A 21,728-nucleotide genomic window follows, 5' to 3' on the forward strand; every position below is an offset into this window, starting at 1 on the left:
ATGGGTTTTATCTGAGTGAAGAACCTATGGAGGAGATGCTACAAATGCTGGAACAGGATGCTCGTAGACCCATTACTGCTTCTGTTCTTGTTAATGCCTTCCTTCCTGTTACCAAAATAAAAATAAAAAATTAACCCGAATCACTTCGGGTCGGGTCGGCCCAATCCAAAACGACCTTAAATTACCCGCTCAACAAGTAGATAAAATCCTGTCTGTGTTTTCAAACAGTGATAGTTAACGTTAGCCTTAGCCAAATGAGGATGACACAACTCTGTCTCAAATAACTCGCTCTTCTTTGAGTACTGTTTTCTGGCCTCTCTCTCCCATGAAAAAAAAAATGTTACTTTCTATGAACAAGCACTCCCCTTTGACTCTCCTACCAACAACCCTAATTCAACCTCCGATACTCTCCCCTCAATACCTTAAACCCACTCTAAAACCCCGTAAATATATCTTCCTTATCCGGAGCTCCATAACCCGACCTGAGAATCAAGCCCTTCCTCAGTCTGCCATCCAACGGATTGCTGACAAGCTCCGGTCACTTGGATTCTCTGAGACCCCAAACCCACAACCTGAATCCGAATCTGGGTCCGGGTGCCCCGGAGAAATCTTTGTCCCTTTACCAGAGAAGTTACCAAAGTACCGGGTCGGACATACGATTGATACAAGCTGGAGTACACCGGAGAACCCGGTGCCGGACCCTGGTTCGGATCCGGGGAGCTTGATGGTAAGGTTTAGGGACATGAAGAGGGAGAGGAAGAAAATGGGGAGGGTGAAGGAGGAGGAGAGGGTGGTTCCAAGTTTGGCTGAGCTGAAGCTGTCTGCGGCGGAGCTAAAACGGTTGAGGACGGTGGGAATTGGTGAGAAACGGAAGTTGAAGGTTGGGAAAGCTGGGATTACGGAGGGAATTGTGAATGGGATCCACGAAAGGTGGAGAAAGAGTGAAGTGGTTAGAATTGTTTGTGAGGATATTTGTAAAATGAATATGAAGAGGACTCATGAGGTTTTGGAGGTTCGTTGTTTTTCATTTATTTTGATTTTATCAATCAATGTACTTGTTTTACTTTGCTTTGAAGTTGTTATTTTGATTTGCTTTTAAGGTTTTTATGTTATGTGAATGAATGCAAATATGATTCCACTTGGACTACCAAATTTGATGCAATCATTTGCCATCCTTTAATTCCCATTTTTGAGTAGTTAAAAGTTTCAAAGTCTAAGATTTTAAGTGTTCCTCTGGATGTTGAATGATTTGCTTGGTGTCATTTGTTAACATACAGTAGGTATGAACTTGTGATAATTAAAATATAAGCATGATAGGCAAAGATTTGGGATTGATTGAGGTGGTAGTGTGGTTGGATTATTGAAAGAGAAATTGTAAATTCTTTTATTATCGAGTATAGTTAAAGGCTTTGTCATCATTTCATTATGTTTCAACAATCATGCCATCTAATAAACATGACACAGTGTTAAGCACCAGGGATGTGGTTGAAAGAGAAACTGCACATTCTTTTAGTATTGAAGATTGAATGCTATTTGTTAAAAGATTTATCATCATTTAATTGTGTTTTGATAATCTCACAGTTTAATAACCATGATACTGTGTTTCTGTTTAACTTCCAGACTTCCAGTCCATTGTTAATGGTTTCATGAAGATCTTATAGGAACACATTTAGGCGGATAAAATCGGATTAAATGATTTGCAGATTCTGCATATAACAGTATTAATTCATCTGGTTCCTTAGTAGCTTATGTTAGGATTCTAATGTTGGGTTTCTGTATTGATATTCTCAGAGAAAAACTGGAGGATTGGTTATATGGAGATCTGGAAGTAAAATAATATTATATAGAGGAGCCAATTACAAGTACCCTTATTTCTCGGCTGATAAAATAGGAACACATGACAGTTCATCCAATGCTTCACCAGATACAAATGTGGCTAATAAGGAACTCGATGAAACAGAAAGCTGCTCATCTGAATTCAATGGTGTAAAAACTTCTACTCCAAAAGCAACTGACAAAATGACTAAACGAGCACTAATCCAAGGTGTTGGCTCTCCAAGTAGGGTAAGGTTTCAACTGCCAGGTGAGGCAGAACTTGTTGCAGAAGCTGACCGCCTGTTAGATGGATTGGGTCCAAGGTTTACGGACTGGTGGGGATATGAGCCTCTTCCAGTTGACGGTGATCTCCTACCTGCTATTATTCCTGGATATAGGAGACCTTTCCGCCTTCTTCCTTATGGTGTGAAGTCACTGCTCACAAATGATGAAATGACCACTTTAAGAAGACTTGGTCGACCCTTGCCCTGTCATTTTGCGTTAGGTAGATCTAACTCCTAATTTTTACTTATATTAATTTGATGTACATCCATTTTACTTTTGTTTCCATTCATATCAGGAAGAAATAGAAAACTTCAGGGATTGGCTGCATCCATTATCAAGCTCTGGGAAAAATGTGAGATTGCCAAAATTGCTGTAAAGAGAGGCGTACAGAACACAAATAGTGAATTGATGGCAGAAGAGTTGAAGGTTAGTGATAACCTGTACATGTTACTTTCTCTTATGGTGTGCGTGTGTGGCATGGTGGGTGGTTTGGGGCATCCTTGAGATGTATTGTTCCATTCAAAGGATTGAATTTGGATTCACTTATGGCAAGAGATAGGTATAAGAGTAGTTAAACATATATATTGTCCACTCTGTGATAAAAAAACATTCCATTCTCTTTCTGTTTATTTAAGGTTCAAGCACTTGTGCTGCTGCCTTTGGCTAGTCATATTTGGTCTTCATCTGAATATCATTCCACAACTGCCTTGATGAGAGTCCAAAACAGATTGCCACCCTTTTTTCCCCTTCAATATTTTAGTGGACAAAGTAGCAAGAGCATATGTTCTCTTTACTAGTAGTATTAACAAAATCCTTTTAGCTACTGTACTATATTTCAATTAGCACTTTGACTTCGCCACTATTTTCTTCTAACGAGACCTTTTTTGTTGTTGATGTTTCATGCCTCTCTCAATGAATAATCCTTGGACCTTAGTTGCTTGGCATGTTGATTTCAATGTCGAAATTTTTAACTGAACATTAGATTTTAAATAATATTAAGTGCTGAGATTTGTTGAGTAAAACCTTAATTGTTAGTCTCTCTTTGGCTGCTTCATGGAGATTTCTTACTACATTACAGTTCATTTAATCAAAAGGGTGTTATAAAATAATTATATTTGAACCTATTCACTGTAGTTAGTTGTTGAACTATTCATGGTGCAGTATGTTTTGTCAGTGCCTTCTATTAATCAAAAGTACTTTTGTTTCAGTGGCTGACTGGAGGAACTTTGCTCTCACGAGATAAGGACTTTATTGTCCTATATAGGGGAAAAGATTTCCTGCCTTCTGCTGTTTCTTCTGCAATAGAAGAGCGGAGAAAGCATGTAATTCATGCGGAGAATCAGAGTGGAAAAACCATGCAGGAGGTAAATGGAGAGGGTACTAAAACTGCCTCTGAAAATGATATTAATAGTGCCAAGGATCACAAAAGTGATGTTTTCAGTGTCCAAAAGAACTTGAACTCTACTGAAGCAACTATTAAAAGGACTAGCTCGAAGTTATCTATGGTACTATTCTGCTAAGTTGCTGCTGTTGGCTGATGTCGTGGTGAAATCTTATTTAATATATGCAACATTTCTTCCAATACAGGCACTGGAGAAGAAAGCAAAGGCCGAGAAACTTCTAGCCCAGCTGGAGCAGGAGGTGATCCCTCAACAATCTGAAATTGACAAAGAGGGTATAACTCGAGAAGAAAGATATATGCTTAGGAAGGTTGGCCTGAGAATGAAGCCTTTCCTCCTATTGGGTGAGTTTGGCCGCATAGTTCAAGCCTTTGATCTTGAAATAGTGGATCCAATGGGTTAATTTGGGAGGCAATCTAAAGGGCACTTTCAAATTACACCCACCTATCAACCTAACTCTCTCAGATTTGCGTTTTTTATCATTTGTGCTTAGGTAGACGGGGAGTATTTGATGGAACAGTCGAAAATATGCATCTTCATTGGAAGTACAGGGAACTTGTGAAGATAATTTCTAAGGAGACAAATGTTGAAGCTGTTCACCAAGAAGCACAAATATTAGAGGCAGAAAGTGGTGGAATATTAGTGGCTGTGGAGAGGGTAAGCAAGGGTTATGCAATCATCTTTTATCGTGGAAAGAACTATGAACGGCCTACTTGTCTGAGACCTCAGACACTTCTTACTAAAAGAGAGGCAATGAAGCGCTCTTTAGTGGAACAGCGGCGTAAGGTAAAATTTAGTTATTTTGTTTTGTATACTTCCTACACTTTCGTATAGTTTTCAAGCTCAAAGAAAAAATGACCTAAAAGACTGTTGGGAAATGGGAAAGAAGAAAAAGGAAGTACCTTCTCAAAGACTGTATACCCTTTCAACATTTTTTGGTTCCTTATTCTTTGTTTATGTTGATTTTTGCAGTCTTTGAAACTACATATTTTGAAGCTTACAAGAAACATAGATGAACTGAAGCACCAATTGGTAAGATAGTCACCCTATATTTTTCATTGGTTCAGTTATTTACTTTACCTCAAACATCCTATAAGTATCCAATCAGTTTATATAAATTGTGTTACACTTCTTTGACACAGGTTGTAGACAAAGAGGCAAGTAACAAGCTAGCTGCTGACCAATCAAGATTGCCATCGGCGAGCTTACATCATATTTTCTATTTATTAGTGGATTTATTTATTTTTAAGTAATTTACATTTTTCTGTCACATTGAAGGTAGAAGAGGAAATGGAGACATTGCAGTCAGTCAAATGTGCTAGATCAGATATTGAATATCATGCATCTCCAGAAGGGCATTTAGAGGTACGTAGTTTAAGTATGAAATGCATGAAAATGCAAAAGAGTTAGCTTTTGTTTTTCAAAGTTTGTGATTCTGTTGTTAAACTATGAATTAGAAAATAGTTCTTGAATACCTTGCTTAGCCTAGCAGTGAATGCCAGTGCACTAATTTTATTTGGAAGTTTCATTGCACTCTTTTTCTCAATTTAAAATTTAAACGCATTTAGTTTATATAACATCTAAAATGGCATTTGATTTGATTATGAAGGCAAAAGACAAACCTGAGTCAACTTCCATGAAAAATGATAGAATGATTGCTGCAGTTAGTATTAGCCAGCCTTCTGAACAAGTGCTTGTGGAACCATCTTCAATACATGATGGGGTCGAGAATCATAAAACAGAATCTGAATTTTCATCAGAATCTGTGAACAGAAGAAAACATAATACCGAATTGAGGGCTTTGCATTCTCAATTTGAAATGGTTGACTCCTCATCTCACCATGATAACCTTATGGTACATGCTCCTTTGTTATTTTAATATTCTTATGTTTCGTAAGTTCCTAATATTTCCCACCTGTTTTAAGCAGGAAGAAAATGCTTACAATAATGGGCCGATGGAATCAATGGTTGAATCTGCTAGCAAAAATTTGGATGTTTTGATTTCACCAGCAGCTGACAATGTGTCGAATAAAATGGCTTCAACAGCAAAGTTTCTGTCTAACAAAGAAAGACTTCTTTTACGAAAGCAAGCTCTCAATATGAAGAAACGTCCCGTGCTCGCAGTTGGTGATTATCTCTGACTTCTATTGTTTTGATTTTCCGCATCAACTGATTCTACTGTGATCTTTTGTGGTTTGAGCTTTATGGCAAGTACCTGCAGCGATTAGAGCTCCATGTGTTTAGCTGTATCTTTAGCTTAGGTTTTAGTTTTTGTTTCTGTTTAGGGTGCTCACTATTATTTGCATAACTTGCTGCATTTTTAACACTAATATACACATGTTGAAGTGACATTCAAAATTCTATCTTATCATCGATGCCTTTTGCTGAGGAAGTGATGCTGTTTTTTCCTGTACTAAAGATCTATGTTTCTCTGAGTCTTCATTTTTCTTGAAAAGCCCCTGTTCTGACACATCAATATGGGGATACAGCCTCTAAGGATCTTCCAAATACACAAACTTAAAAAAATCGGACCATACTCATGTAAGGCACATCTCGTATCCAATACTTGAACCCGAGTACGAGCAACATAGCTAAAGATATTAGACTATAGTGTGTCAACAAAGTCACTGGTTGCCAATGCTGATCAACGATCACCCTGTCCCACCCCTACTCTATTTCTCTCCTTTGTCTTCATGGTGATCAGGAAAACTTATTTTAGTGTTATGATTGCCTTATTTTCAGGGAGGAGCAACATTGTGACCGGTGTGGCGAAAACAATCAACACACACTTTAAAAAACATCCTCTTGCTATAGTGAATGTGAAAGGGAGGGCTAAAGGGACCTCTGTGCAGGAAGTGGTGCTAAAGCTGCAGGTCTGCTCCCTTGGATTCCAACTGTTTTACCTGTTGTCCTAACTAAGCTAAATCTATAACGAGAAAAGCTGTCTATATTAAATTCACAGGAAGCAACTGGTGCAGTTCTAGTTTCTCAAGAACCTAGCAAAGTCATACTATATCGAGGTTGGGGTGCCAATGATGAACCAGCCCGTGGTGATAAGAGGAATGTAAAAGATTCACCGGTTCAGAATCGGCCTGCTGTGTCCCCCGAACTTATTGCTGCAATCAAATTTGAATGTGGCTTGCAATGCCACCAAGAGGAAGAGGCACCTTGACAAATTTTGAAGGTTAAAACGGTGTTGCGGTTATAGTTTATTAGCTAAATTTCATTTTGCAGACTTTGTTTTGAGCACCTAGTGAATTTGCAGGTCCAACTCGGATGATTAACAATCTAGCCTGTTATTGATATCTTGTTATGCCATAACCATTGCAGGCATATATTCATTGGTCCTTCAACTGGAACATAGGAACACTTGTCTAGGTCAAGCTGCCTCGATACTGCTCTCCGCATTCTCCAGTTATGTTCATCAAGCAAGTTGGTGTACGTATTCTCACTGCTTTTGAACTAGTCACTTCCACATGCGCAACAAAAGTAAATACCATATTGACATCTTGATGGTACAACAGTAGGGATCTTTTTTCATGTCCTGTTGTCAATAAAGCCAATATTGCGAAACAAGGTTGATAATTGATATTCAGCTTGTTTAGTCAGTAAGTGTTGGCTTTGCCCTGTGTAGCATATATAATTAAATGATCCGAGTCTTGAGACTTGGTCTAACTCGTTTATTTGTAAGTATAAAATTTTAGAAACACAATAAAAATCCTTGTTATATGTTTCTCCATGAAGCATGTTTATCAGCCTCAAGACTTTAAAAATTCTTTAGCGTTGAGTAAGCTGGCTGTTTATCGTGAATATGATTTTGGTTCCATATTAAGCATGCTTTTGTAATGTGTAGTGGGACAAATTTGGTCGGGATGGCAATTGAACGAGACATGGGTCACACTTGTATGAGTGTTGAAAAGGAGACTAATTATATGGGTAATTGTTTATCAACCACATCGACAAAGGATAGGTAAGAACCTTGTCTCTTTGTGTTGAGGCACAACCTTGCTTTTCAAAATTGAATCAATAATTAAACTAGTTAGACCATTGATGTAACATCTCAAAATTTTCGGTTGGACATCTGACACTATTCCGATATTGTATATAGTGGATCAGTGAGAAAATTTGGAAAATGAATTGGATAAAGGAATCTTATGGAATCAAAGTTGGTAATTGAGATTGGAAAATTTTGAAAAGAATTTAGTAGTGGAAATGTGACAAAAGGATCAAATTATAAATTTTGAGAAGTTTAAGGATTAAAGTGAAAATTTGACTAACATGGAAAAATGAGCTATCAATGATTATTTGCCATGGAAACATATTGGGTTATATGTTAGTGTAAAAGAAATCACTTTTGTACTAAATTGAAAGAAATTCAAAAGTACAATGATTAAATTGTAATTTTTCCATTTTAATTAGAAAAGGGCAAAATTGTAATTATCACCTCTCAGACTTATATTAAAGATTTATTATGAATTATGAACTTGAATTGGTCTAACTTAGTGAATTTATGCTTTTAGTCAATATCATGTTAAAATATGAAAATTGATATGTAAAATATAAAGAACAATGGAAATAGGATTTTACACTTTTGGGAGCTATTATATGAAAATGGATATATTTACAATGCCCAAAAAAATATGAAAAATGAGTAAGTATATGAAAAGAACTTATGGTGTCTACATGTGGAAATGTACATGCCCAAAAGACTTTTATTAATATGATTTTGAACATGATTATGTGGAGGCACTTAAAGTGCCCTTATCTGATATGTTAGGATACGGTTGACATGTTGGAGTTTTTGCACTTATGTGCACTTTATATCGCCTTCGAGCCTTGCACTTACGTGCATCTTGGTATGGTGTAGTTTATGCTCTTATGAGCTCTTTGGTATGGTAGAGAGATATTTGTGCTAACTTACAGTTTAGCACTTCGGTGCTCATTGGTGTGGTAGGGAGTCCTATGTATCCGAGTCGATTTTACTAGAGTTTACTATGGGCGAAAATGAGTTCCATGTTGTTAATAAACTTTAATTGTTACTATAGATGGCTAAAAGCAATAGTAAGTGTCATGAACTAAATGTCTTGTAACTAAAAGAGATGAAAATAACTAAATGAATAGGTAAGTAAAAGATAATTTCACATGATAATGAGCTTTAATAGTGTGTGGCCTAGTGAACTTACCTTAAATGATATTAAGGAAATTGATGATTTAAGCATGCCATCGTTCAAATAAATGAAAATGATGTATATAAATCACATAAAGATTAACGATTATAAATGAGTAATGTGAAAGAACATGTCAAGATACAATATGGACTTTACTTGAGAGCCTTGAATAGATATTTTCATTAAATAAATTGGTTAACAAACTGCCAATATGTAAGTTGAGCCCTTACACTTTGGTAAATTAAAATGAAACAACCAATACTACTAAAATATGGCTTCAATAAAACTAGCATGAAATCCATAGGATGGGCTCAACGCTAATAAGGACTAAGATAAGTAAGTTTATCCCTAACTACTTACTAAACTTTTTAAGCTCACACGTTAGTTGTTTAAAACGCGTAGGTTTGGACTTACTAAGAAGTCATGGTGCTGGCTTGGGAGCATCACATCATCCTTCGAGTTTCTAAGGTTGTAATCCAATTGTTTAAATACCATTCATATTTTATTATTGGCATGTGTAAAGTTAAATGATGAACTTGAGCCTCTTTTGTAACGACCTGATTTCTAGTGGTGTTGGAAAATGTGGTTTCGAAACCTTATTTTCGTAAACCAAGTCAGTAAATATTAAATATGAATATTTACGGAGTTAATATAAAAATATATTGAAATTCAATTAAGTAATTTAGCCGAAAAAGTAGTTAATTAAGGTCCAGAGACTAAATTGTAAGAGTTCAATCACTATAGATTTTTAATTAGGCTAAGACTTGAGAACTTATATAGCAATTATCCAAATGATCAAGATGATAAATAAACCAATTTGGAATGGTGGAAAGTGGATGATGACTTAACTAGTTAACAATTAAGTAAAGTAAACTACAATTACATTAATTAACTAAGATTAATTATTAATTAAGTATAAAAGAAAACTTAGAGGATGAAAACATCATATTCATCCTTCATCATCATCCACTATTGATGAGAGCCATGAAAAATTTCAAAATTTCTTCAATACAATAGACCAAAATTCAAGTAAGTCCCTTAGCCATTTTCTTTTGATTTTTATAGATTTTTTTATCATGGGAGTTTGATTTAGCTAGCCCATGTATCAATATGTTCAATTGGTGAAATTTTGATAAATTACCATTGTTGAGAATTGGATGAATTAGGCTTGAAATTGATAGAAATTAAGCTTAGATTATGAAAAAGACTAAATTGTAAAGCTTAATAAGCTTAATTGTTAACTTTTTTACATAAGGGATCAAATTGAATGAAATGAATTTTTTATGAAATTATGCTAGGAATAGAAAGTATAATATCCTTAATGAATAAATGTGAAATCAGATTTTAATTTAAAGCTCTATTGTGAAAATTCTAGTTGTCCTAGGTTTAGAAACTAAATTGAATAAATTGAAAATTGTGCTTGGCTTTGTATTTGAATGTGAATTGGAGGTGAGTTGATAATGGTTGTTTGAATTGAATTGCTATGATTTAGATTGGATATCAAGATATGGACTGAATTGAATAGAGTAGAAAATAACATGACTTAATTGATCTATGATATTTGATATGGAATTGAATTGAAAATGTTATATGATATGTTTAAATGGTGAAATGATGATGAACTGAGACTGATGGAATGTGAATTGCATTATATGATGAAATTGGAAAATTGATTACCCTATTAACTGTTCGGGCAAAGCCAGATATAGTTGGCATGTCATAGGATAGATTCAGTATGGGTTACTTTGACTATATGTCAATGAGTGCTGGGCGCATTTTCCTTCGGATGTTTCAATGAATGTTGCGCACAACTTTTACTTTGGTTATATCGATGAGCGTTGGATGCAAATTATATACTTCAGACATTCTGATGAGGCACTAGATGCCAAATTAGTGTGTTGGTTAGTATTTATCCATTCAAGTCCAAGTCATATTAATAGAGAATATAAATGTAAATTGGCTAAATAATTTTCTAAATGAATTGAAAATATGAATTGGTAATACTACAAATGCATATTTACGATATATGAAAAACAGTGAATTAATCTATTCGATTAAAAAATGATATATTGAAATGATCAAATGTTATGAATTGAATATAAATGTAAGCATTATTGATACTAGTATGTTAGTATGGTAAGTTCATTTGGAATGGTTATGTAACACCTCTAACCCATATTTGTCGTCGAATTAGGGTTACAGAGTATTACCGATCAATTGGAATCTTTAAACATCAAACATTCAATAAATTCAAGAAAAAAAATATCATAAACCATTCATTCTCATATATTTCATCCCTAAACCAAGCCTTCGAAGCCCTAAAAATAGCTTAGGAGCAATTCGAGACTAAATCGAGACAAAACCAAAATTTTAGGGAAAAAAGAAAAATTTGAAAAATAAGAGTCACACTGCTGTGTGGCTAGGCCGTGTAACTTTCGAATAAGGGACACACGGCCTTGTCCCAGCCCGTGTCCTCACCCGTGTAACTATTTGGGTAGGGTCACACAGTAGTGTCACACGTCTATGTGTCAGACCATGTAACTCTCTGAGATGCCCCACACTTCCGTGTGCCAGGCCGTGTGTTAGGCTGTGTAACTCACTAACTTGCATACAAAAGACCTTCAGATGACACACCGTCATGTTGCAAGGCTTTGTGCCTCATACGGCTGAGTCACACGTCCGTATCTCAGGCTGTGTGAACCCAAAATAACCTATTTCTTGCTCAATTTCACTCCCTTATTGCATAGGCACCTACACAGTTCAAAATACACATATGGAAGGTGCAATTCAACTTCAAACACACTCAAACATAATCATATATTCATTCCATGTATCAAGCATTTATCAACCTTGACATCTCAATATGTTTTGTCACAAATCATTCCCAACTTGTAGCCACAAACATATTTATCTCTATAACCATACATCCATTTCATTACAAGCTCAAGATAACTCATAGCATATCATTTCATATTATGACCTTTCAAACACATTTAAGTAACAAGTAAGAGATCAAAAGTTGTTCAAGTGCACAACATATCTCAACATAGTACTCAAAAGCTAGACATTTCACATAACAATACATATAGTCCTAGTACATGCCATATACCAAAACCGAGAAATTAAGTCTACCAAGATTCCTAGATAGTGTGATTCCTAGCATTGACTTGATCTTCTTAGCCTTCAAAATATGATCTACAAAATGAACAAATTATAGGTAAGCTTAAATGAAGCTTAATAAATTCGTTTAGAAATTTATAAATCTTTCCAATCAAACATAGATTTAATCAATATTAAGCATAGAGATTCCCATTATATGCAGCTTATAAAAGTAATTACAACCAATTCAATAGTTCAATATACTCAGTGGGCAATGCTCGATTGAGATTTTTATCAGTATATCCATAAATTTCTATTCATTTGAACTTCACTCAGTATAACAGTAGAATTTTCTTGATTAAACATCATTCAGAATAACGGTAAGATTTGCTCAGTTAAGCTCCATTTAGTATAACGATATGATTTGCTCGATTGAGCTTCATTTAGTATAACAATAGGATTTGGCTCGATAGAGCGTACTTTCAGTACATGAAACAACATTCATTAAGAGCATATTAACAAGAATGTAAGCATTTTAAGAGTTTAAATAAACATATGAACTTACCGGACTGATTTGCAGGTGATTCTAGAAAATAGGGACTATTCTGCAGTTTTACCTTTTCCATGATTATCAGCACGTTCTTGATATAAAAATAATAATTTCATTCCATCAATTAGTATAACAACACAAGTTGATCCTATCTTGCAACTAAATCCTTTTTGGCAATTTATCTAATTGCCCCTCAACTTTCCATTTTATTCAATTCAATCTTTAGGCCCTAATAATGCAATTTACTAATTTTTCCTAAACACCCATAATACCCAAATATTCTATAACTTCGTATAAATCTCTATTTGCAATAATTTCACCTCAAGTACAAGTAATTTATCATTTACTCAAATTTAGTCCCTAAACATCAAAATCATCAAAAATCAATTTTCAAAATATTCTAATCTATCAATAAACCTCCATATTTCATCATAAGCTTTAAGAAATAGCCTCATTCATCAATAGAAACTTTTATAACATTTAACAGTTTCACAAATTGGTCCTTGATTTAGATAGACCAAACTAATATGAACTCAAAAACATAAAAATTACTAAAAACTGGCATCAATACACTTACCAAATCAAAGTTTAAAATCAAAGTTGGAAAACCCTAGCTTTTTCCTTTCTTTTTCGTGAAGAAGATGAGGAAAAATGAGATTTTTTTAAAAAAAAATTAGGTTTAATTTAAATATATACTTATGGCATTTTTTGTAAATACTTCAATTTTCTTAATTAAGCTTTAATAAATCATTAATTAAACCTAATTAAACCACTTTATTAAACATAACCTCATAAAATCCCACTAACTAGTTTTTCATGGTTAATTTGTCCATTTAGTCCCTTTAATTTAACTACTCAAGCTTTGTAGTGTTTACAATTCAGTCCTTTTTACTTATTAAACTATCCAAACAAATAAATTTCTCAACCAAAATTTAATATGACTCTAGAGACCTCATAAATATACTAATTAAATAATATTCACAAAGTATTTTATCGAAATTATGGTCTCGAAACCATTATTTCCGACACCACTGAAAATCAAGATGTTACAGGTTAAATTATGGTAATGCATGGTTTATTCATATGATATAAATTGGTACACTTAATGGTATATGCATATTTGATGTGTTGATTGAGAAATGGCATAAATGGTATATGAGTTGGATGATATTATAATAATGTATGCAATTGTTTTAAACTTGTACTTTGACTTGAATCATGGAAATACCACTAAGTTTTGTTGCTCAACGTAAGGTTTGCTTTCTCTATATGCAGGTATAGGTAAATTTCAAAGTTTCAAGGTGTGATCGAGCATCCAAACAATAAACCTTGACTCAACAATGTTTGTATAGTTCCGTTTTGTTAAATATATGGTATGCACCTAGGTTGAGTCAATTTTTGTATAATTCAATCATGTTGAAGTTAAGCTAGTAATGGCTAGCTAGATATGACATAATGGTATTGTCCAAATTATATTTTGAGATTATTACTATTGAAATGAAGTTGATATGCGCATATGATTTTAAGTGGATGAATTGAGTTGGTATATGGAAAGTGTTGTCGGTAAATAAAATGGAATGGTGTTTGATGAATGTATATGTATAGGTTGTGTTAAATGATTAGGAATGAACATTGGATTATGATACTTATGCATGACTAAATGAATGGAAGATTTGGTTTGTATTTTTGGCTAACTTGAATATGTACCAAATTAGACCTTTTGGAAACAGATGGTCACGCTGCGATGTCAGCTCCTTAACATCGACGAGGCCTAGTCAGTGAGTTACGTTGTGACAAGGAACCCCTAAAGTCGCCACTTCAACCCAATATTTTGCAATCTTTACAATTTGGTCTTAATTCGATCTTGAGTTAGCATAAGAGTTTTCGGAAGCTCGTATAAGACTTGTAGATGATTATATATAATATCATATCTTATGCATGTATTACTCATATTTAAATTTTTAATGATATAAATCAAATATATTTTATTTTAATTTGCTCTAGAAACGGATGTGGCATCTTGTAGCTCGAACCCGACGATTAGGTCGAGTACAAGGTGTTACATGTTTTGTGATTCTTTTAAAATGTATCTTTTGTTTTGGATGTGTTCATGCTACGTTTTTCTAAGCTTAAATGATTTTAAGTTTTGATTTATAATGACATGATTTATGTTGGAATGATATGGTGATGTTTGGGTTTTAGAGTGATTTTTAAGTGTTTTTAGGCGAACTTAGTTAGTCACATCGTGACGTCGCGACCATAGAGTTGCAAAGTCCCAAACTCGGTGCATGATGTCGCGACTTCTCTTTTCTTACGTTGTGACCTCATTAACTCAGTCAATCATGTCGCAACGTCAAATGATCCTAGTTATGCTTGTTTCAACACTGCACTATTTTAAGTCGTTTTGACATTTCAAAGCTCATTTTGAGTTTCGATCACTTCTTATTAACTCTGAATAAATCCTAAATAATTTTAGATTGTTTTTAAAACTTTAAATCTTTTCTAAAACATATTTTAATTATTTTATATATTTTTTTAAACTTTCAATTCTTAAATAAATCCAAGATTTCTTAGTTGTATATGCTTCGATGGCATCTCCCATCCATATTAGTCGTTTGAAATGGGCGAGGGGTGTTACAATTGATTTTTAGTTTGATCGTTTCAACTTAATTATATATATAAAATTTATTATTTAATTCTTAAAGAATAAATACAAGATAAATATATGTTGGAAAATGAATACCAAATTAATAGTAACAACGAAAAAGTTGTGGGAAAATGAAAAGTTTTAGGTAATAAAGAGATATAGAAAGATATCCCACTTTCCTCTCCATTTTCATGCATCTTTTTTCACATATTTACACTTTCAATTGGGGGAGAGCATTTGATTTTTTTTTGTCAGTTTAGTCAATTTTTTATTAAACTGACTTAACCAACCATAATCTACAAAATTGAACCAATCAAATTAGAGTTCAATAATCGACTTAGTCGACTTAATTAGGTTATTAGTTATTGGGTTATATTTAGTTTAGTTATTTTTCTTGAATAATATATATTTGTTGATACCGTTTATAAAAAAAAGAGACAATAAAAAGAAAGTAGTGGTGCAAAGGAGATCGGTTCTCCTAAACAGGTTGAGAGTCAAAAAGTGTAAAGAGGTAGAGAAGAAGGAGGAGGATGTATGTTGAGGAAGATAGAGGACTAAATCTAGTAAGAGTGTCAAGGATATGATTCATTTTTCCTCGTTCTTCAAGGTATTTATAAGCAAAGAGTTCCTTTTTAACTTATGCCATGTCACCAACAATCTTGAGGTGATGGAGAACGTATGGTTGGCCAGGTGATACGTTTGTTACACATTGATTGTTGTCAAGCACGTTACTGCTTTGACATTCTCCTTGTTGAGGTAGTACGGAGTTGTTATGCCTTTATGGTCCCTAGGTGGTCCTTCTTGGAGATGAAAGTGTTCATGCTAAAAACAAGTGGCCTAAGGGCTTGTAGTCTATCTGGGTGGCCGTTCACCCAGTAACTAGCCAAGTGGTGCGAGGTGGAGGATTGTCTACAGGTTCTTTTCAAGTAACTTCTCACGATGCCATGTGTCCAAGCTGGGTAAGGGTATAACAATTATCCCCTCTCCCCTAGTCAAAGGGTTGATTAGAAAGTGGCTTGCCTTGTTACCATCTACAATCTCTACTAGTGGTAAAATAGTGGGTGGTATGGTAATGATTTGCTTAGAAGACTTGGAGTTGCTCCGTGTATGTATTGAGTATTTTTTTAAGGTGAAAGATTTCCTCAAAGCTTCCAAAGCATTTGTATTTAATGAAAATTTGAACAATTGTGTATTAGGATTCTAAGTAATGATGAATTGTAACTTTTCATGGTATATGTGTTCAAGTGTCATTAACTGTGAATATTGAACTATCCAAATGGTGAAGCTTACAATTTGAAAAAAACCCTATCTATTCTCTTTTTCTACAACATTAAAATTATTTTTGTCGCTTTAGGCTTTCAAATCTTTCTCTTTGGTTTTTTGTTGCCATGTTGCTGGCCTTCAAATGCTTTTTCTTCTTGAGGTTTTTGCTCTATTGCTTGTTGTTTTCCTTATTTCAAGGTTCTTCGCTTAGGAGTTTTAGGGCGATCCACATTTCTCTGCATTTTCTTCCCTTTCTCTTTGTTTTTTACGTTTATGGTTGAAACAAGTTGTAATCAATCGCCTATAGATGATTGTTTTCAGACAAAATTCTTCATCTACTTCTCTATTGTAACACCCTTTGTTTGACCTGATCGCCGGGTCCAAGCCACAAGATGTCACATCTGTTATCGGAGTAACTTCCATCAAAATACATTAAATATGTTAGTCAAACAAATATTTATGGCTTATACACATTTATAGTATGATTCACAACTAAATCCAAGCCTTAATCGAGCTTATGAAAGCTCTTTTGTTGACCCGAGCATGAATTAGGACCAAATTGTAAAGTTTTAAAAATTCAATGTCGACATCGTGACATCACCTTCTCCACATCATGATGTCGCTAAACAGTTTGTCACGTTGTGACATCCAGCCTTTCGACGTCGGGACATCACATACTGTCAACCAATTTTGCGACGAGGAGAGTTGCTCGTATCAACGTGGACTCTATTTTTGGTAAAAGTTAGGCCATTTGGTACTTATTCGATGTCAACCTAACCAATTTCATATTTGGAGGATAATTGCACACCTTTACCTGCACAAGATCATACCATAATGCATACAATAGACCTTATAACATCATTTCAATTCAATTTATCCAACATGTCTTCATTTGACCAACAAAACATATCAATTTTGCTTACTCAATTCAACATGATCATCAATGTATTTTCCATTTCTTACCATCACATATACTACCTCATTCCATACTCATTTTACCATTTAAATATCAAACACAAAGTTGCACAAGTTACCAAAACATTCACTATTGCATATATGAACATTTGCTTTCCAAAATCAAACATTAACCAAGGCGTAAACTAAACCATCATTTATGTAATGACCTGAAATTTATGGGTATCAGAAATCGAGTTTCTGGCCTACTATTTCAGAAAATTGGGTTCGTAAATATTTATTAGAAATATTTATGAATGTTAGTTGGGTGATTAATTAGATTTTGGCTAGGTGAATTAACTTGAATTAAGGTTAATTTAGTGTAAGGACTAGATTGAATATAGTGTAAAAGTTTAATTATAGACTAAAGAAAATTGAAGGTACTAAATTAGCAAATAACCCATAAAAGGGAATAGTGCCAAATGTATGGAAAATATTATTCCATGTATATGTATAATATACATATATTATATACTTAGTATTTAAGAAATTAATATAATAATATATTAATATAATATAATATAATATAATAATAAAACAAAACAAAAGAAAAAGAACAAAGGAAAGAAACAGAAAGTGGGGAACGAAAATTGGGAGAAAAAGAAAGGAGAAAAAAAAGGGAAATTTTGGGTTTTGAAGCTTTAAGCTTAATTTGGTAAGTCAATTAAGTCCCTTTCTTTATAATTTTGATGTTTTTGGAGTCTTAGAGATAAATATTACTTGATGTAAGTAGAAATTTTGAAAGTTGTAAGATTTTTAGACATGGGTTATGTTGAACAAATTGTTGAATTAGGGATTTTATTCAATAAATTTCAATTTAGAATTGATTAAGGGACTAAATTGTAAAAAGAAGCTATAAGTTTTGTGTTTGAGGGACTAAATTGAGAGAAACTTGAAACTAGGGTTTTACCATGGATATCTAATGTTTAAGGTGAATATGATAGGAAATTGAATAGTAATGAAGTATGAATTGAGCGATAGAAATAAAAGTGTTAATTAGGATTAAATTGAAAATTGAGGTTTGAATTGAATAGAAATTTAATTATTTATTGTGAATTTTTATTGTATTAATAGTATAAATTGTTTAATTTCCGTAGCTAACGTAGTACCGGAGACATCGACAAAGAAAGGAAAAGAGAAAGTTGATGAAAAATAATCCGAAAAATTTACGGTTTGTATTTCTATAAGCCAAACTTAATAATTATTTTTGCATTTATTACATATATATATGATAAGTAATATAGAGGTAAGTATTGTTATTATTGTATTGAATTGATTTGAGTTGTGAATATCTAAACTGAAATGTATATTGATTGTTATTTGAAAATTAAAGTGAAATGAATACCCTATTAATAGTGTCAGGCTAGGTCGGATATAATTGGCATGCCATAGGATTGGAAGTGTACTGGGATACTTCGACCATGGGTTGATGAGGCACTAATAGTGTCATACTGTTACTTTGACTTTGTGTCGATGAGGCACTTCGTGCGTCGTAGTATTTTCAATGCTTCAGTTTAATCCGATGAGGTACTATGTACCGTACTGCTACTGTTTACTTTGACAAAGCCGATAAGGCACAATGTGCCGTACTGGTGTGTTGGTTAGATTCGTGTATCTGCCAAAGTCCAATTTATGTTAATAGGGGTAATTATTGTACTGGGCATCTAAACGACTGTGCTACTGTACTGGAAATTGATTGTTATTGATTGATATATAATTGAATGTTATTGATTGATATATAATTGAACTGAATTTTTCACTGAGAAAGAACTTTGAAAATAAGTAATGCTATTAGATTAGAAGTTAATAACTTAAATGCATTTTGTGTTAATAATGATTTAAGTGTTGGTTTATAGAAATACCACTGAGTGTATAATCAGCGTACAGTTTGTTTCCGTACGCAGGTTAGGTACGAAAGCGACTAACAACCCAGCATCCAAGCCAAGCCCGAACTCAAATACTCGGTTACGTATTTTATTTTGAGAAATGGCATGTACCTAGGTTGTCTTTTGAAGTTATTTTATGTAAGAATGATAATGGTTAGCCCATAAATGAAAAGTTGTGTTTATGATATGGTCTTTTATATATTTTAATTTGAATTGATTCAATTAATACCAAAGCACATTGTCTGGAAGTTTTATGTTAAACTCTTACTAATACACTTGAGTAGGATCGTAATATTGATGATTTTAATGTGAAATGGACGTATTTAATCATGTTATGGATTGGTTGAAAGATTGAATTTTAAATTGCTTGTTATTGAAGTTTGTAGGGTTGGTAAACTTGAACTATAAAGTTCATTTTGAGTCTACACAGCCTGGCACACGGGCGTGTGATCAAACAGTGTGAGACACACCGCCCTTACACGGATATGTGAGTAGGCTGTGTCTCCCCTGCATCTAAAATTTGGCAAACAGAATGCTCAGGTATCGCCACACGGGCAGAGACACGGGCGTGTGTCTCAGCCGTGTGTAGTACACGGCCACAGTACACGGGCATGTGCCTGGCCGTGTGAAAACTGCACTAGGTTCGAATTGAAAATAAATCCACACGGGTTAAGCACACGGGTGTGTGTCTTGGCCTTGTCAAACTAGTTTGTTCATGAGCAACAAGTCAGAGAAGTACACAGGTAGAGGACACGGGCGTGTCTTAGCCGTGTGAGTCACATGGGGTGACAACACGGGCATGTCATAGAAACACACGGGCGTGTCTCTTAACCACACGGGTGTATGGTACTGTTCATTAAGAGAAATCTTGGAAATTTTATGAATAAGTTTATAAGCTTCTGATTGAGTTCTGGTTTGTTATTAATATATTCCATAGGCCTTGAATGTACATAAAAAGGGCTAATAAGATATATTACTAAACTATACAATGTTTGATTTTATTTGATTCGTGTTATAAACCATAGTGACAGGTAATGCTCTGTAATTCTATTTCGATAAAGGGTTAGGGGGTGTTACAATTTACAAGTAACACATATAAACACCTATGTTCATGCCAAATAATCGAGCTTAAAATGAGTAAAAGTCTACCGAATCGATAGTTGGATAGTATGAGCTTCAAGATGATCTGATCGATGAGTTCTACAAACCAACAATTTATAGAAAAGGGAAAAACAATTGGTAAGCATTTCGAATGCTTAGTAAGTCTATAATGAAACTTACGTAACTTACCTTAACATTAAAACAATATTAACAATTGAAATCACAATGTCACATAGCACAATATTTCATTGGCATCCTTATACAATCACACGCAACAACCAATAGGTTAGTTCATTAACATAGTGTAATCATATAATACAATTCATATACATATATAATCATATTCTTTCATCCTGTACCATTCAAACCAAGATCATCTCATAAACGTTACAAATGAGTTCACATTCAATCGTTCCAAACACTTCATTTCCATTAATCACTAGTTTTCGCGTGAAGAACTATAGTAAATTAACTTTGGATACAAAAGAGTATTTTTGCTCGCGCAAGCTATAATATTCGGTTTGCTCACACGAGTTGTGATATTTGGGCTGCTCACACAAGCTATAGATCAAGGTTGCTTATATAAACTTTATTCAATGCTACTCACTCAAGCTGTCGAGAATCTACAACACATGTTGGATCTTAGCCATTGATAAAGAAATCCTTGACCAACACCCAATTTCATTTTTGAACCTAATAACGTGCCATTCGTATCCTAATCGTTTACTAAGTTCACACGGGCATAAATATTGTATTCATACCAACTAAATATCTATAACATTGTCATATATATACATATTTCAATCCTGTAAACATTTTATATCCATTTCGTAACTCGTATTAGTTCATATTTGTCACATACATCATATTTTACGATTTAGTCCATTCGATGCCAAAAATCATTATTTTCACAACACTTCAACTAACAAGAAAATTAATTAAATACAAATATAATAACTAACATATTAAATTCCATATAAAATTACCTGGAAAAAACAACAAGAAGCAAAACAGCGATGACTAATCTGTAATTTTATCTTTTCTTAGATTTTCCTTTGATTGGCTTAAATCCCAATCTATATGATAATTCATTTCAATTTATCAATTCCAAATACCTTATATCATCCTACTATAGGCATATTACAGTTCAATTTCATTTTTTGAATGCTCCCTCAAGTTTTTGCATTTAATTCACTTTAGTCTTTAAAATCGAAATTACTATAACTTTTGAATTTGAGCTTCGATTTTGAAACCGATCTCAATTCTACCCTTCTATAGCTCTCTGTTATCAATAAGTACAGTAATTAAATGTAACAACCCATCGGGCATAAACCATATAGATACTGATTGGTGTATACTTGTATAAATCAAGGATAATAAAAGGATTAGACTAGAGACTGGTTCGTTAAATTTTTGGGTGGCGTGTCACGAGGATTCTTTTTGTGAGAAATGAATCGTTGGAATTCTCCACTTGGAAAAATCTTTTGTGAGACAATTCTCCAACCCTAGATACTTTGGGCGAACTTCTTAGTTCACGAAGTCATAGAATTATTTTCCGTG

The 21,728-nt window shown here is 33.9% G+C and overlaps 1 protein-coding gene across 6 annotated transcripts; it reads left to right on the top strand.

Moving 5' to 3' along the window:
* The first annotated feature begins 227 nt into the window (after window positions 1-227).
* LOC107888648 (CRM-domain containing factor CFM2, chloroplastic) lies at window positions 228-9,321 on the top strand. Of its 6 annotated transcripts, XR_001681436.2 has the most exons (16): window positions 228-1,012; window positions 1,792-2,320; window positions 2,396-2,526; window positions 3,309-3,605; window positions 3,688-3,844; window positions 3,994-4,286; window positions 4,473-4,532; window positions 4,643-4,699; window positions 4,779-4,865; window positions 5,110-5,355; window positions 5,429-5,627; window positions 6,243-6,373; window positions 6,463-6,684; window positions 6,831-6,938; window positions 7,354-7,470; window positions 9,071-9,321. XR_001681436.2 is itself a non-coding variant. In XM_016812816.2 (14 exons), the coding sequence occupies exons 1-13, from the start codon at window positions 326-328 to the stop codon at window positions 6,670-6,672; spliced, it is 3,084 nt and encodes a 1,027-aa protein (XP_016668305.1). In that variant the 5' UTR covers window positions 228-325; the 3' UTR covers window positions 6,673-6,684; window positions 6,831-7,239. The 6 variants fall into 6 exon arrangements, 3 of the variants coding, with proteins under 3 accessions (XP_016668305.1, XP_016668306.1, XP_016668307.1); XR_001681435.2 differs by lacking the exon at window positions 9,071-9,321 and having other exon boundaries at window positions 7,354-7,736; XR_005901562.1 differs by lacking the exon at window positions 9,071-9,321 and having other exon boundaries at window positions 5,110-5,322; window positions 7,354-7,736.
* The last annotated feature ends 12,407 nt before the right edge of the window (window positions 9,322-21,728 follow it).

This window comes from Gossypium hirsutum, chromosome A09 (genome assembly GCF_007990345.1).
Source record: "Gossypium hirsutum isolate 1008001.06 chromosome A09, Gossypium_hirsutum_v2.1, whole genome shotgun sequence".
NCBI classification, from domain to species: domain Eukaryota; kingdom Viridiplantae; phylum Streptophyta; class Magnoliopsida; order Malvales; family Malvaceae; genus Gossypium; species Gossypium hirsutum.